Genomic DNA, 18952 nt, shown 5'->3' with positions numbered 1-18952 from the left:
GTTAAGAGTGTATCTGTTAGGACATCTATTCAAGATAGTGATAGATTGCGGCTCGTTGGGCATTTCTTTTAGAAGAGTTTACACAATTGTACAGGGTACTTGCGGTAAAAAATATTATTACTAAAACGGCGAAGAAAAAAACCTGTAAAATATTTTTAGGTTTTTTAAATTACCGCTAGGGGGCGTAATGTCGATCTTGAGTCTAAAAAAGTTAAGTTTTTGTGAATTTCAATATATCAACCTAACAAAAAAATATTTTACTTAATATATCTTTAAAGTAGAGGACAATCTGAAACTTTTTTGTTCAACAGTTTTTGCTGTATCTCTGAAAATAAAGTGGTGGAGGTATTCAAAGGTTTCCGTCAGAAAACCCTGGGTCATAGAAATGGCTTAGTCGACTTTAACACCAATGTGTTTTTTAAAAAGAGCCATTCTTAGGCTTTAACTGTTTAAGGATTCGAAGTTTTATCAGTTTTTATGTCGCCGCCAGACAGCATTTTTAATTAACAACAATTTAACAACATTTAATAATTAACATTCCGACAGAAATGGTAAATTTTCTCATAAAAATTAGCACAAAAAGCTAAATGATGCCCAAATAGGCTCGCGAAAACCGCATCTCAATATCTTATTCCTAACCTAGAGTTTAGGCCAAAGAAAATTTTATAAGAATGTTTAAATTAATTTTTTTCGAATTTTCTTTTGTATTAATTTGTGGCCCTAAAAGGACCGATTTTAAGGAAAGATGTTTTTAATGCCTCCGTAGATGTTTAAACTGTTGACCATTACGCTCTATACATTCATAAAGTCATGGGTAGACAGAACGTAAATAAAAATCAATACGAGTTAAATCTGGTGATTATGGAGGCCATGGGAAGAGACTTCCTTTTTCATCCACCACTGTTGAAAATCTGCATTAATGTGATCTCACCCAGCAATCACAAAATGTGCGGGGCAACCATCTAACTGCAAAAATATGTTTTGCCACAATTCCAATGGCACATCTTCCACCAACAATGACAATTAATTGGTTAAAAAGTTAAGACAAACATTGCCATTTCAGTATTGTTAAAAAAAGTATGCTTCCCAGTATACCACACATTTAAGCTCCAACCACTTTGGTGCTAAACTTCACGCAACCACTGCAGATTTTCTGCAGACCAGTAATGTATATTATGTAGATTGCATATCGTCGCTATTAAAGGTGATTTCATTGGTCCAAAGAATTTTGAATATTTTTTTTTTATTTTCTCCAATCATACGCAACATCCAATGACAATGGTCCAACCTCCGATCGAAGTCTTCCTCTTTTAAGGCCTGATGCAAAACGACATGGTTGCATTCTAAAATTAATTTATTTACTAGTAAAAATTAAAATAGATATTAGATAAATTCAAATAAGTCAGTATATTGTGACGGTCATTTAAACATACCTATGGTCTTTCAAAATATTTTGAAACGTTGTTCGCGATATGCCAAACCAAGGGATAATGCTCTTGTGCTAACATGAGGATTTCCTTGAATGTACCTCAGTACGTAGTTTTTTTTTATGGATTATTCCAATTCGTTGCCATTAAAATGAATTAATGAAAATAATTAAGGCCGAAAACTACCATTGGGTCGTAAGTTAGACATTAATCGGGGAGTTTTAACATCGCAAGGACGCTAACTTGAACATCGAGCCCCGTTCCCCCCAACTTCTTTTGCTACTGCGAAATTCTGAATACATTCAAAATAAACCGCAAGCAAATCCCCAGCTACATCGTTCGTAAAACGCATTATTACCACAAAAATTATACAAAAGTAAGCGAAACTATTGACAATTTGAGGTATATTTATATTTTGATAAAATATCTGTTTTTTTTTTTGTTTTCATGGCAAATATTTGCCAAAAAAAATAAGTATAGTATTTTTGTATACAATTTTCTTAAGCCTAAATTTTAGGTTAGGAATAAAATATCGAGATGTGGTTTTCGCGAGCCTGTTTGGACATCATCAACCTACTTTTTCATTAAAACAAAATTATACCAATAGAATATAGTATATTGTATACCTAGTAGGAAAAGCTTAACATTCCCGGGCGATCGTAAAAATCGGCAATACGGAGTCCGGGAATGTGGCTTTTCCTACGAGGTCTACATACTATTTTTCCGAAAATCGGGAATCATTAAAATTACGGTAAATTATTACTAATCATGTTAAAAATTTTAAATCAACATTATTATTTTTCCCTTAAATAAAAGAAGCCATGAATCATTGTTTTGTAACTACGGAAACGAAGTACATAAGTTTAAATTGTCAAACTTGACGAGTGAAAAGTTTATTTGTGGCGTCTTTCCAAAGTGTTGATTCTTTAACGTTTTAAAAAGCCAAAGTAACGTGTAAAATGATGAGTGATGATGACTGTTCCATTTCTGAAACCCTCCCAGAACTCACGGAGGCAGTGAATGCTGCATCATTGGAATTGTTACCAATAAAATCTAGAAATAAGTATAACTATGCATACAGCCGCTTCATGGACTACCGTACGAATAAAAATGTAACTTCTTTCTCGGAAAATGTTGTAATGGCATACTTCTTGGAGCTTGGTTCCAAGATAAATTCTTCAACTTTATGGGCCAATTATTCAATGCTGAAGGCAACCCTTGCAATTAGACATGATGTGGATATATCTGAATATTCAAAACTTCGGGCATTCCTGAAACAACAAGCACATGCCTATAAGCCAAAAAAATCCAAGATTATAACTAAAGAAGAAATAAACAAATTTATTCAGGACGCTCCAGATAAGGAATATTTAATGATTAAGGTAACTTACAAAACTTCAAATTATATTTGGATTCTTTACATGCTTATTTATTGTTGTAGGTAGCTGTAATATTTGGAATTTCCGGAGCTTGCACAATGGACGAGCTGGTTAAAATGACTTTACAAGATATACAAGACCTACTATCTAAACTTTTAGTTACCATACCGGATTCAAAAACCAATACATCAAGATCATTTATAGTAATAGTTATTGTCATACAAATAAAATTATTAGTTTGGAAAATATTCAACAAAATAATGCTATTAGTTCCCAAGTTCTTCCAGTTTTCAATACTTGTACTAATTGTCAAATAACAGTAAATATAACAAATAATAAGTAATAATTTTAAAATATAATGTTAACCTTGTTTGTGCTGAAAGTTTTAAAAATAAAATTGTTTAGGAAAAAGCCTGTTCGCATTTATGTTCTAAAGTTTACTGTATGGAAATAACATTTCCTTACAGTACAGAAATGAATATTTCCTTACTGTTATTTTCGGTTGCCAGGCAACAATCAAGTTGGAGGAAATATTGACTTTTTCTTTCAAATATGTTGTCAAAAATGTTATTATTTCTTATCGATTTTCGGAATTTTTTTTTTTTTTTAATTAACCATTTCTATCAGAATGTTAGAGGAAGCCCTCTGGTGGCGACATATGAAACTAGCAAAACTTCGAATACTAAAACACTTCAAGCCCAAGAATGGCTCTTTCTAAAAAACACAATTGTGTTACAGTCACTTTATTTTTAGAGATATAGCAGAAACTGTCGAACAAAAAAGTTTCAGATTTTTTGTAATGTTAATAAGTCGAAATTCACAAAAACTACAAGGCTCTGCAATGAGTACGTTCCGAGATACAGTACCCCGCAGTCTTAGTTGGCCACCCTGTACATAGATCTGGATCTGCCATGTGTCATGTAGATGCATTGAGTAGATATCCGATAATGATGATTGTTATGGATAGCCTGACTAATAAGATTAAAAGATTACAGGAAGAAAACATTGAAATAAAAGCTATTAAAAACGTCAAGACGACGAGGCTTTTGAAAATTATGTATTATGAGATGACGTTGCATGTAAGTTGAATAATAACGAGGATTTTTTAGTTGTTCCGAAGCAAATGCAAAGCGACAAAATAAGGAAGCTCATGTAGAAGGTCATTTCTTAGTTAAGAAATCAGAAAATGCAATCACAAGAGAATATTATATTCCAGTTTTAAAACATAAGTTAAAGAGAATAATAAGTTAATGTGTACCCTGTACTTTGTCAAATAAAAAAAGGGGAAAACAGGAAGGGTTCTTACATCCTCTGCATATTGACCACTTAGGACCGTTAGAGAGTACCCATAAAAATTACCATAAAATTCTTGCTATTAATGACTCTTTTACGAAGTTTGTGTGGTTATACCCTATTAAATCAACAACCACTAAAGAAGTTAATGCAAAGTTAGAGTGGCAAAGAAAAAACTTTGGTAATCCAGTGAATATTATATCAGACCGAGAGACTGCTACTTCACAAGAATTTAAACATTACTGCAAACAAAACGATATTTATCATCATACCATTACAACAGGCTTACCAAGAGCTAACGCCCAAATTGAAAGAATTAATTCAATTATAGCTTCAGTTTTATCAAAAATATCAATGGATGATCGTGGAAAATGATATCAACGTGTAGATGACGTACAAAGAGCTATACATTCGACCTATTAAAGGAGTATTAACACCACTCCTTATGAGTTACTAGTAGGTGTTAAAATGAGAAATAAAACAATAGAAAATTAAAGGGCTACTATAACAAGAAGCAAAAAACCAGTTCGAAGAAGATAGAAATGAATTAACTACAGAAGCGAAAAAACAACGGCATAATTTAAGAAGACAAAAAGCAAGGAAATATCAGATTGATAACCTAGTTACGATCACGAGAACTCAAATAGGGCCAGGCACCAAGCTAAAACCAGAAAAAGTTCTTGGGACCATATAAGATAATTAAGACAAAACCTATTTATACATTAAATTGACGCTTGCATCAATTAAAGACCGTTAAGATGATTAACGACGTTTAGTTATAAACTATAGTAGAATAGTGTATAGAATAGTGTAAAAACCTATAAAAAATGTGTAAATAAACTGTGTATATAAAGTTAGCTAGTGTTTACCTGTCGGGCAAAAGAATTCCTATATTATCAAAGAGCTATGCATATTCCTAAAACAAAATTTATTTTGTAGAGAAAAGACTTTCTGTAGAAAACATATCTCTAATTAACCATTCACTCCACTTTTAAATTAGACTTCAATAAAACAAATAAAAAATCCGAAGACTTAAAAAATTGTTATTTACCCTGTAGGGGTATTTCTGAACAGAAAATACTTATACAGGTAGATATGGCGGAGTAGAAAAAATGGCGCCAGGCTATTCTTAATCAGTTCACCCAATTTTAATAAATTATTTGAATTTACCTCCTTTATGGGAAACAATAATTAATAAAAAGTGAGAAATTAAAATTAAGATAACGTATACACAAATTCAATCTAAAACATCGTATCAGGAATGGAGACAGGCAATTTGAATATTGGTTGCGACTTAAGTAAAGTTTTATTTCATTTTGTTTGACTGTACAATTACTAACTTATCTAGCAAGTATCTTACTAATTTGAAATCTAGATTAAATACGCCAACTTTTGAAATCACTTGCCAAACTGTGAAGTAATTTTCTTTTCCAGGGCAGTTAGTTAAAGTTGGGAAATCATAGTCAAAAGACACAATTTTCAATACAAATTGAGCAAAAATCTGTTTCTTATTCTTAAAAATGTGAACAGTTGTGTTTGAATTTAGGTTTATAATTTATTGAAGGCTTATTTAGGGTAACATTAAAAAGAAATGTTGAGAAATTCAAAAATTTATAAACACAGTTCTAAAAAGATTAACCACCTGTTGAAATCATTTTTTTTGTCTCTGTATCAATTTTTTTCGATTAAGTACTCAAGATAGATTTTTTTTTAATTTTTTTTTTTAAATTCGTGAGCACCTGGTCTATTGCCCGTTTTGGGCTTATCGTTAATTTTTGGGATACCCTGTATTTGCTTATATTTTACTTCGCTATAAAATAAAGAAGTTATAATAGTAATAAAAAGTATATTCTAGGAATAAAATCACATATCAATTTTTCTTAATTTACTAAGTCTTTTTTTCGTCTCCCGTATAGCTTTTAAAGAAAAAACTGAAATATTCATATGGCTTTTAAATGGCGCTAAAAATTAAATAGCTTTTAAAATACTTTTTTAGAATGTCAAGAAATTTTAGAAAGATAATCAGTAGAAAAGCCTCCTTAAAATGAACCATAGCTGAATAATTTTCTAAGCTTTTTAGGGACGCACAAGCACTATATGTTATGTAAATTTTTCTCATTTTGTACAATAAAAGTAAAAGATATCCGTTTTTTAGATGGTGCCCTAGAACTCTTAAAAAACTACTAGGAAGATAAATAATTCGATCGATCGATAAAATTAAACTAATTAAAACTTTATTTGTTATATCACATTATCTCTAAGAGGTTTGAAGGTATGACACAACTTGAAATATTATGACAAGTAGATAAAGGTAAGCCTAAAATTAAAAATTAATTGGATCCGAAGTGGGTTTGAAATTTGAAATAAATTTAGTCTATAGTATAATTGAATAACAATGGCATTATATTGTCCTTGTGATGGGTTGGTATTTGCTGCAAAAGTTTTTAACACAGATTCGAAAATATTTATAATCTGTCATAAATATTTTGAGTTAATATCTTTAAGTTATAGACTGCGCACTTGAAATTTATTTGTTGTTTTTATTTACATATTCGCCACTTAATTTATTTACCTTAATGGAATTTACGTTTTCTGAATATGATGATATATGCATCTTATGTATGGAGTTTTAACAAGTAATGTTTTAGAAGCCAAAAAGCTCTATGAATAATGATTTCCAAATCGCAGAATTGATAGGAAAATCTTTGAACGAGTTTATCTTTGTTTTGAGAAAAACTGGTTAGAATTTTAAATTATTTGTTTAATTATTTTATTAAAATCTTACGAAGGATTTTGATAACAAAGATTCTTACTAAGAATAACAGTTGCCTCTTTACCATGTATAAAAAGTTTATATAGTCGGCACGCTTTACCCTAACACATAAGTAATAAAAGTTCCCTAGTTAAGAAACCAGCGGCTCTCAAACAATTTTTTAATTTATATTTTTATAAGATTTTTTTTTAATGTGATGGGTATTAGTATTAATTTCTATGGGTGTAAGTAAAAATATTTTATTTTCTACTAAAATAGTAAAAAAAGACCTAAGTTGGCATCGTCTATCACTTGCTCGGTTTGATAGTTTTCAGCTACAATTTTTTCTGTGTTATTTATAGATTTTCTCCAAGTTTTTTCCTTTATTTGATGTAAAGATTCTTTCCATAAATTAAGGACACTGACTTCATTGGTTGTTTTGGACGCGTGCTTATCATAATAGTTTTTTGCTATGCCCCAAATAAACTCAACTGAATTATATTGGCAGTGGTAAGGCGGTAATCGCAGGACTTCATGCCCATATTTAAGAGCTACCTCATCGGACACGTACTTCTTATTATACCTGTACGTTTTACATCTCTGCAGCAAATCAGCCTTTAAAAATATATCGTCATGAGCAACATTTTTATTTACTCTTTCTTCCAACTGCTAGTGGGAAATTTCTCTTCTACTCTGGAATGGTATGAAGCGTTGTCCAAGACTATAATAGAAGGATTTTCCAATCGTTTGAGGAGTTATTCTTCAAACCAATGTTCAAAAATATCGGCATATACTAGGCAAAAATATCGTCCATATTTTCGTAGTCGTCGTCTGTTTTTTCCGTCGAAGAGAAAATCAAACTAGCGTCGGAGATAAAGCCCTCATAATTTCCTGCATGTAGCACCATGTACCTTTTTCCACAACTAAAACTACTCCTGGGATAGCATTGTGTGCTGCCATCTTGCCGATTTTGATGAGTTCCTCTTGGCAAAAATCCAAGTTTCGTCTAGAAACACAAATTGTTTGGAATCTTTCAAGTTCTTATTTTTTAGATATTTTCTCAAAAAATTCCATATTTTTGTCACTACATGTAAAAGTTCACACAGTACTATCAGACTATTCGTCTTTTTGTAACGGAATCCCAAACTCTTTAGAACTTTTGCCAAACTACAAGTAGTTAATTACTAACTACTTGTAGTTAAACTAATGTCGCAAAGTTCTGTGTCCTTTATTATTTGTAGTACGGCAGCCATCGTGACGTGTTGCTTACTTTTATACGTATTATAAATAATATTTCTAGTTTCGCTCTTAATTGTTTAGACTAGGTCCAGACTTTTTGGATGCCGACGGATTCTTTTATTTGGTTTGTCCAGTTCTTCTTCGTCCATATTGCAAATCTTATGTAAAGTGCTTTTTGAGATCTGGCATGCATCACATGTACGCTTTTGTACTGCCAAAACAGATGTCAATGGCTCATTGTTATTTTTTCTTGCTTAAAATAATTTTGCACTTTTAAAACTAAATGACATTCACCTGAAGATAGAAGCCAATATTAAGCAATTTGTTTATCTCCTTGCGAATCCATAATTTAAAAAATCACAAAGTAAATTTAATTAATTGCCTGATGATATCACTTCAAAATACCAAAAATAATAGAATGTAAGTATAGATCACCAAAGTATTTATTTGTCCAATCAGGCAAATTATCACCTTTCAGGTACATAATCCTCTTAATCAATTTTTTTAGCACTATATTTGGGTTTTGTACGTTTCTCAGAATTTATAATCCCCAACCAAACCCAATTCTACCTCGTTTTTACCTTATTAAATCATAATAGATATTAGGTTACACTAATAAACAATAGTATTATTTCCTTAAAAAAAATATTAATACCCTTTAAAATAATAGCCAATATTACTTTAAAAACCAAAAATGTTTTGAAACCGCCGGTAACAGTCGTTCAAACCGGTACTCATATAAATAGTAAATAATAAGGCGATAAGGAATTCATTGTTTAACCGGTCCACTTATACCCCGAGATAATACGTTATGTGTTAACTTAAAACGAGCCGACTATACACTAATTTTTAAAGTTTTTTCACGACGAATGGGTTTTCAAATTGGGTTTGTGGATAGAAATGAAAAAATGCGAATTTGGTCACTTTTTTTATTAAAGAAGATGGATTTTTAAAAAACGGCATTATTAACTCTCATAAGTACCACGTATAATCTGATGAAAAGCCACGTGATCTATTGTGACCTCATCAAGTTTGAACGCATTAACTTTTGAGCCAGAATTATCAAGCGGCATTTAACTAGGCTGTTGATCTTACCGAGACGGCTGCCTCTATTTGGAATTTCTCCAGAACAATTTACTAGAATTTTTAAATAATGGTGCCATTGGCAATACATGCTAGGTTATATGTGGTTAACGTATAATGCAGCACTACCACACTATAGCCTAGCAGTTTGCGACTGTTTATAAATTTTTAAGAATTAAATCATCTGATCTGCTCGATGACCTGATCTAAACCACTTTAATTTGATATATGGAAAATTTATCCAGATACGTCTTTCTAATAGGTTCATTTTATGGAAGCTTTTCTACTAATACATTTCCTTCTAGAATTTAATTGTATAAAGTATTTTAAAAGTTATTTAGTGAAAAACATGATTTTTAGAGGCATTCTTTAGGGGCTTATAACTTTGTAGGTAGAGGCTGTATGGAAAAAAGTAAAATTCTATTTTTTTCTTGCAAGCTATCTAAATTAAGAGATTTGCAGATTTCGGTACACCCTGTATATTAATATAACTTCGACAATTTTTATTAATAAATACATAATTTCGTCTATTATTACTGTAAAAACTTTTTAAATATTACATTACTTGATGTTTTTTAATTATCTAGACAGTATTTAATACACTTTCAAATCGCATTAGACTTTTTTTTATAATATACTTTTCCGAAATATTAACTCTACTAAACTTACTTGTTCATTTTTAAACTGGTGAGTACTGCAGAGTTTCTGAAGAAGTCGAACAAGTTTTCTAAAGAAACCCGGCATTTCCTTTGACGCCGACGAGACCAGCAGTTCGGCCTCGACCTCTCGACTACTTTCGGGATCGGGGGAAATCGGCGCCGACCCCCCATTTTCCCTATGGGGTGACGACCGCGTGATGCTGCCAACCTGAGAAGAAAACAAAAAATTATTTTTGATGGAAACAATCGGTTTGTTTGTTGTCACTGCACGTAATAGCCTATAGATGAAGGTCTTTTTTTCAATTTATTTTAATCTATAATCGAAACTTGGCTATTAAAAAATAATATCGTTATATTTTGAAATGTATAATAAAAGTGTCTAGCTAAAACAGATATTAAAAAAAACATATAAGCCAAAACAAAAATTGTAAATGACTAATTTCATCTGTTTAGTCAAATAAAAAAAAGTCAAATAAAAACACAAAAAGCAATAAATTAATTAACATAACATCTATCATAAAATCCTAAATTAGAAAATTCATTAAAAAGGAACTTGGTTAACATTTCTTTAATATAACCATTAATAGAGGTCCTTGTTTACCAGTATTTAAAGACTTAATCATGGATAGTAATGTTTTTTCTTCTAAAGATAACTTTCTTTTAAATATTTAGTAAAAAATAATATTAGTATTACGTGATGTATATGATGATAAAAACTGAAGAGGTTCTTATACCACCTACATAAAGATAATGGAAATGCCCGAGTCGTTAAGACATCTTAGGATATTACCATTCCAGCTAATTTAGAGATAGTGGTTAATGGGGCAACTGGAGGAAAAGATGGAGAAACTGTTCTGATTGAGCCCATATATATGGTAATATATAATGTAGGCTAAATATTTCAATAGTTTTTGTACTGTTTTGCTTATATTTTGCTTATAGTTTGAGTTGATTAGTTAAGTTTATTTAGGGTTCTACTTACGTTTAGTTTAATATTTTTACTTATGATGTCTAGTTTTCAGTAGTTCATCTCATTTGAAGCCTTACAATTTTTGTTATTTAGGTTAAATTATCGTAAATTCTTATAGCTTAAATTTTCTAGAACTTGTATATCTGCTTGCTTTGACTGCCATTCTCTTAAAATTGTTAGTTTCCAGCACTTAAAACAATGTAGAAAATTCCAAACCTTTAGAAATTGTTCCATGGGTTTTTAAAAGGAATCGCATTCGTATAATATTATAATCAGTTGTGTTATTAATTTTGGAAACAATTAAACGACAGTCAACTCGAGCCAGGTTAGAGTTTCACATATGACCGCCAACAATAAAATATGGTTTCAAAAAATAAATTTATGAGCATATTATATATATAGCAATTGCATTTTATAAATAGTAGATAAATCTAATAGTGAGTACTAATTCGCACTTTTGTAAAATTTAAATAATGAAAATATTTTTCTAACAAACATGAAATTTCTTTTAGGTGAATTTTGATAAAGACAAAAATTACTATTCAAGTTAGATTACAACAACTCTCAAAAGTTAATACTTCTTTATACGAAATAATACTTATATATGTGTATATATAATCTAAAAAAATGTTAACTCGTACTGCTCAATTTAACAAATTACGTTTAGTCGTTTATATTAGTCCATCGTGTATTTTAAAGTATTTTAAATCAATTGTCGAATTTCAACCAAAGCTCATTTCACTTATCAATTATTTTCATTTATTCTATTTCTTATATATAAATATTAGAAAGATTCTTAGTAATTTAATTGATTTATTTTTACTATTTTTAAATAACACTATAGCCAGAATTTTCAGTATTTCAATATATTAGACATATTGGTACTCTTTCATATAGTATATTTATACTATAAAATATAGTCATATAGTCATTGAAAAAGTTTAGTGCTAAGTGATTATTTATAATTTTTTCTAGTTTTCTTTTTTTAATGGTGTGCATTTGTTCTAAATATTTTCTCATTCTTCTAAGCACTTATATGTTTGTAGCGTGAACTGATTTTCCAGAAAGAATTACCTTTATAACATAAGTCTCAAACTAAATGCATGCGCGATCAGTATATTTATACCCGCCTAGCAATCGTGTGGCCCTGGGTTCGAGCCCAGATTTGGCATGGGTGTTTGTAAGTGTTTAAGTTTAAAAAATGTTGATAATTAATTATATATAAAGAAGGTGACTGGCTGAATGACTAAAAACTAGTCCAAGCCAAAAGCCAAAAAAAAACCAAAACAGAAATATGATTTTTGCTTTTAATTAAATTGTTCTCATCGTGTCATCTAAAGAAATTGATAAGCCCTAACAATAATTTATTTAATACAATAGAATGTTAAAAAAATATGTTCAAGAAACAAACCTAAATACATATAATATTTGAAGGGTTTTAAAATGCAAGTTATTGAGTGTTTCTTTGATTCTAGTCTATCTTATGTAAAATTATTTTCGAAAACGCCATATTTCACAAAAGCAAAATAAAAAAATGTACATATATCTTTAAAACCAAGAAGGATAGCGGAGTATACATAAAAATTCCCTAAAAGTCAATATGCCACACGCCGTAGGATATCATGTAAAATTAACTCAAAACAGATGTAAGTATGTTGATTTCCAAATTTGCAAAAAAATTTGATGATGAGACATAAATATAGTTTTTATTCTCACTTCTCAATTTTATATACACCTATTTCAAATGTGTTATTAAAAAAATTGAGGGAAACATAAAATAATTAAAAACTACATTTGTTTTTAAAACATATTTTAACAACTGATTATTTTCCATGTAAATTTCAAGATTACTTATCAAAAACTTTAACTAAAACTAGACGTATTTTTTATTATTTATTATATATTACTTTTTATTATTTTATAAGTTCCATAGTTGTATTGGCGGCAATTTGAAAGATTTAAAAAAAACTAATTTTGGCAATTACTACCTGTACCGATAGCTATTTATTATATTGTTATAGTGTATTTATTGGTTTTTGCGATTTGGCTACTCTACCTTAGTTTATTCTCTAAATAAGAATAAGGGTAACAAATCTTTTATCCCCTAAAATAAGACATTTAAATTCCATTATTAAACATATTAAGTAGACTTTTTAAAAGTTCTAATTTATGTGTCTAACTACTGTGATAATTACTTGTAATTAATACTAGGGTATATTACTATTTATTTTTTATGGAAACCAAAAAATTATTGGAGCTGATATTAAATAAATTTCACCAGCAGAGAGAAGAACAAGATGCACGGAACCGTAAGCAGAAAGAAGATGAAGAAGAACAAGATCGTGAAGTATAAGAAAAAAGCGATAAGAAACATCAAGACTTAATCGAAAGTACGAGAGACCTGAGGAAAGAAAATGAAGGGAGAGATAGAAAACAATAAAACCTAATAAAGGTCATGGAGGAAGACTTACTGTACTTAAAAGCAGATCTTAAATAGGAGCAAGAACATGATAAGAAACACAGAGCAAAGACCGATGGAAATGAATGGAACAACAAGTGATATGAGATTCACAACTTCGAGATCTTGAGATAAAACAAAGAGAGCTAATGTTTTTAGCTGAAGCCTCAGAACTTCAGCTAAAAACCTCCGTTTTTTGGCTAAGCTGTGCAAGTTAGTACAACTAATGCAAACATTATTCTTTATCATCAGAAATATCGTAGTCTATACAGAAAGACGATAAAAGCAGCTAAGGTTACCATTTTCACAAGTTTTCAAATTGCCAAAATACCCAAGCCCCTCAGAGAACCGAAATGCAATGGACGAAGAAGGAACATCAATGTCGGATACATCTTCCAACTGCTCTTTAGAATTAGATGAAGTTGAAGAACCACCAAAAAAGAAATCAAAAAGAAGAGGAAGACCGAAAAAAAATTGAAACAAATTTTGAATGCTTCGAACTATTTATTGTATAATAAATTTTTCGTAAACTACCTTGTCCCACTGTATTCTCGTTATGCTTTAAAATTTAAAAATTCAATGCGTGGACGAAATGTCGTGTCAAGTAGTCGCAGGCGACCATAAAAGATGTTTCAAGATAAATATTCACATTCAGGTAAGTGTTCAAATAAATATATAGTAATATGTTAATGATGGAATAGCAGTAAAAAAGTGGGGAGTGAAATTTTGCAAAAGTAATGCTATCAACATATACTATGTAATTATTCAGTAATCAATTATCATTACATGCATTACGCAACCATAATTATTGAGGCACGTCACTTTCACAAGTGCAACGCCCTCTGCTTTTGTTGTAATTGGTGCTCCGTAAACCATGTACGAATTTCTCTTATCCCTTACTACTAAATCACTTCAATTATTCATTTTGTGCAAGTTAAAGAACATTTAATCTATGCAAATTTCATTTTCGTGGATTGAAAAAAGCCATAAATTTTGTTCAGGTTCCACTTTAATTTCATGATGCGCAAACGTTAGGCGACGAAAAACAGGTTTCGCCAAACATCTGAGGCAGGCTACATACACGAAAGTAAACATTTCGGTATTAAATGCATTATATCTCAAATAGTATATTATATATCCAGTAATAAAAGAAAACAAGATAATTTACTTTTTGAATGCTCAGACCAGCAGTTTTATCGAAAGCTTAATGACACTACTCCAACAAATACTGCCATTAGCGCTTATCCCACTAAAAAAACCATCGAGGAGTTCTGGGGCCATCAATTAACAACAACTAGTGAATGCAACCTCAATACTAAATGGCTTGATGAAGAACGAGCAAAGTGGCAAACATATAATCAAATGGCATTTTTACTATTTTCAGTGGATGAAGTTACTACGTCATCAAAATGCTACATAACTGGAAAGCTCCAGGCCCAGATCACGTCCAAAATTATTGAATTAAGAAATTGTAGTCAATAAATCAAAAACTGACCTACCTTCTAAACGACGTACTTACGAATCGTGAGAATATGTCCAATTTTTTAACCGAAGGTACTACATACCTCTTGTCCAAGGACTGCCAAAACAATCCAGATCCAGCTAAATATCGGCCAATAACAGGCTTAACCACACTCTATAAACTAATTCCACCTTGCATTGCGGAACGTATTTAGAGACACTGTGACCAGAATAACAACATAGCAGCTCAGCAGACAGGATGTATTAGAGGTGCCATGGGGTACTGGTACAGAACAGCTAATTATCGACTCCGTAGTTTGCAATCATGAATTTAACAACAAAATAAAGCTTTTGGCAGCATGCATTGACTACCGAAAAGCTTTTGATGTAGTTCCACATAAATGGCTTAACAATGTACTTAAATTGTACAAAATAGATAAGCACATAATTTCCTTTTAGGAACTCACTATGCCATATCGGAGAACATCAATAAGACTTCAGGTGCCTAACGGTAACTGCATTGGAACTAATATGATTTTTATTCGTAGGGGTATATTCCGGGGAGATTCATTAAGTCCACTTTAGATCTGCCTCTCTAGCCAATTCAATTTAACTAAGTACGGATTTGACCTTAAAAAGGAATAATAGAGAACTAACAAGAGCAAACCATGTACTTTATATGGATGATTTAAAAATTCTTGCAGCAACACGAAATCAACTAGAACAGATGCTTAAAACAGGAAAGGCTCACTGACGATATAGGAATGACCTTTGAACTAGATAAGTGCCTAACTGTGAACATTATTAAGGGTAAACTACAACAAGGTGACTTTCAGATAGAAAACGGTCAGAAAATGAATGCTATGGATGAAGAAGAATCCTATATATATCTAGGAATGAAGCAGATGTAAAGAATAGACAATAGAGCTATAAAGAATGAGCTGACTACTAAGTTTACTACAAGAATGCGACGACACCTTAAAACAAGTCTTAAAAGCAAAAACTTATTTAAAGCTATTAATTCATATGGAGTCAGTTCACTAACTTACTCTTTTGGTATCTTCGAAAACTTGCAAATAAAGGCTAGAACACTTCTAACGAAAGCCAATAAGCATCATCCGCGCAGTACCGTAGAATAAATTACGTTACCTCGACATATAGGAGCAAGAGAAATGGAACATTTGACATAGGAAAGCAGCTGACTTTGTAAATTACTTGACTGAGTAAATCAGTAACTTGCGATCCTTTATCTTAAGAAAGTCTGAAACATCAGACATCCATCGTGCCGTATGTGAAACAGACGACTCATCACCACTTAAACTCCAGGAGCTTGAGATACCCATACACCATAGCACTGAGCAAGAAAAAGTGAAAGTTTGGATAGGAAAACCACTACATAAATGGCATGTTCACGAAGTTTAACAAGAGTATGTCGACATAGCGGCGTCGAACTAATTCGTCGGGACCGATTTTCCCCGAAACTAAAGGATTTCTTGTGGCTATCCAAGATCAAGTATTACTATCAAGAAATTAGTCAAAGTTATTTATTTATACGTAGGTGACTCGACGGTACAAAGTGACAGATGTAGTTATGGATGTGGGTCAACGAAGTCCTTTCAGCATATCACTGGTGGAAGTCAAACTTTTGCACCACCGGAATATAAAGAACGGCATGATTTAGTTGCAAAGTTACTTCATCAAGAGCTCGCAGAAAAACTAAACCTCTTATCAGCATCCAAGGTACCATATTATAACTATAAATCGGAATCAGTTCTTAAAAATAATCAACACAAATTGTATTGGGATCGCACTGTACTTACAGACCAACGAGTAAGTAATAATAGGCCTGACTTAATACTAGTCGATAAAATTTCTAGGAAGACAACCCTTATTGATGTAGCTGTTTCTAATAATAATAACCTAAGAGCGAAATATAATGAAAAGATTATTAAGTACAGGGATCTAGAACACCAAATACGAAGACCATGAGAAATGGGAGAAGTGCGGAAAGTTCCAATTATTGTGTCAACAACAGGAGTAAGACCAAAGAGCCTAATCGAAAACATAAAACTGCTTAACCTTACGGAAAGCATCTATAAGCTAATGCAGAAGTCAACGGTATTACCCACATATCGAATCGTCAAAAACTTCAGTGGAAACACAGATAAGTCATCAATAGTTTAAGAAACATATGTAATTTTACCAAAGGGGGGAAAGTAAACTTCTTAAAAGTCAAAGTCTCATAACTGTTAGTATGAGAGTAACTAGTATGCGAGTATATAGTACCTAGTTATGAGACTTTGACTTTGAGTTTACTTTCTCCCCCTTTGGTCATATATTTAAGTCTCTGTGAGAATAATGGATGATTATTTTGAAATATGTAATTTTAGTTTAAGTGTATTATGTGTAAATAAAGGTAACAAACATAGTCCAATAACTTGGAAAGGACCCCATCAGAGCTTCATCCTTCTGATATCTGGAATAAGTGAATGTTCCCCCTCCCCAGGTGGGGATTGCCGTTTGGCATGAAATCTTCATAATAATAATATACGGTTTATATATTTCATATCAAAAGATTACAATTTCATTTTACGATCTATAATGAAATAAAAAGCTACATCAGGTTGTTTCGGATGAGGCAGCTGTTATGAATAACTACGAATATTACTATTTTTATAAAATCTTATAACAAGAGTAGAATGACAAAAATGGTATATTAAGAATTGTCAAATAAAGGAAAGAGCAGAAAAGAGAAGAGAGAATTTAAAGTATAAAAGAGACAGATAAAGAGAAAGTGAAAAAAAAACATAAACGAAGTTCAGCGGGATATACCTCAGGCGTTTAGAAGCAACATATAATTAATTCTATTTTTAAAACTAGAAACTGACAAGGAGAAATTCAAAACTTTGTATTAATTTATATGAAAAGCAATTTGATAGGTAAATAATTTTTTAATTGCTTCTGTTCTATGGGCAGGTTATTCTCTCTTCTAACAATAGGATTCTATTGTTAGAAGATTTAACCTACGGACAATAACATTATGGACATCTGTTCGATATGTTATCTTTTGGTAAAGATATGGGAGGCATTTATACTTAATAACTTTATAAAAAAAGACGTAATCATAAGATAGTGATAAGGAAAACTCAAGAGGTTCTTATGCACTATTTAAATGAAGATAAATAAATTGGCAGTCATAAAGAATAGTCATTAAATTCGTCATTTAATCACACCTTTTCCTCTATATGTTCAAAGGCTTTTTCAAGAATTCTCTGCTAATTAAATTATAGACCAGAATATTAAATTACAACATCTTATTAAAGATTCATTTTCCTTGCACGATAATAGCAATGAGCATTGAGCATTGAATTAACACTAGAAATAACGATACAATAAAACAAGCGTCGAGGTGCTAGAGAAAAGCTAACAACCGATAGCTAAAAAAGGTAAAGTTTTCTCAGTGCTCTAAAAAATGAGGACACATGGAGTGATAGAATTATCCCAGCGTCCTTGGAAATGACCAGTTCTATTAGTAAAGAAAAAGACGGAAGAAAGTAAGAGCAATTAAAAATTGACCACGATCGAGTGATAAACATCAGTTAAAAAAGCTTTCTAGGCCTTTGGACATATTATAGAAGATTTTTAAGAAATTTCGCTAACACAAAAAAGTATTTAATTGGTCAGCAGATTATAAAGAAGCGCTTCAAGAGCTAAACAATATACTGTCCACATATCTAATTTTAACGTATCCAATTCCTAGACAATCCTTTATGTTGGACAGCTGTTGCCAACAATATTGAAATTGGGTCTATGAAAATGGCGAGCAAGTGATGGTTTCACTAAAACGCTATTAAAGCCACAAAGAAACTTTTGTGTGACCAGAAGAGAGGAATAGCTAGATGGTCAATGATTCATTTTTAGGACTGGCCATGCTTCTATAAAATGGCTGTTTCAGTTCGAAAATCCTAAAAGATAAATAACAAGGAGGATACAAGAGTATCACTTTACAATAAAACATAGGCAAGGCGAATATTATAAAAATGCTGATGCTTTGTTCAGACGACCCTGTATTGAAACATGTCAACATTGCCTTTAAAAGGAATTGAAACAATAGGCAAAAATATTTGCCTCTTATCGTATTGGCAGTAACAGTCCCAAAGATTGAGCCGCAGCTAGTATAATACACGATCTAAAAAAAACTGTCAAAGGTGTTTTCGGTAATCACACTTTA

The 18952-nt window shown here is 31.3% G+C and overlaps 2 protein-coding genes across 4 annotated transcripts in view; one reads left to right on the top strand and one right to left on the bottom strand.

Annotated features, from left to right (window-relative positions):
* The window catches only part of LOC126745931 (adenylate cyclase type 5), a 652711-nt gene that overhangs the window by 323804 nt on the left and 309955 nt on the right, over positions 1-18952 (bottom strand). For all 3 annotated transcript variants that reach the window (XM_050453997.1, XM_050453996.1, XM_050453998.1), the window contains one exon: positions 9843-10040. In XM_050453997.1, coding sequence (XP_050309954.1) covers positions 9843-10040 — 198 coding nt within the window. The remainder of the gene's footprint in view (positions 1-9842; positions 10041-18952) is intronic.
* Positions 1846-3821, top strand: LOC126745933 (uncharacterized). Its single transcript, XM_050453999.1, has 2 exons — positions 1846-2809; positions 2869-3821. Exons 1-2 carry the CDS (start codon positions 2387-2389, stop codon positions 3121-3123), a joined length of 678 nt encoding a protein of 225 aa, XP_050309956.1. The 5' UTR covers positions 1846-2386; the 3' UTR covers positions 3124-3821.

The sequence above is a fragment of the Anthonomus grandis genome, chromosome 16 (genome assembly GCF_022605725.1).
Source record: "Anthonomus grandis grandis chromosome 16, icAntGran1.3, whole genome shotgun sequence".
Taxonomy (NCBI): Eukaryota; Metazoa; Arthropoda; class Insecta; order Coleoptera; family Curculionidae; genus Anthonomus; species Anthonomus grandis.
This window is presented reverse-complemented; position numbering and strand designations above follow the sequence as displayed.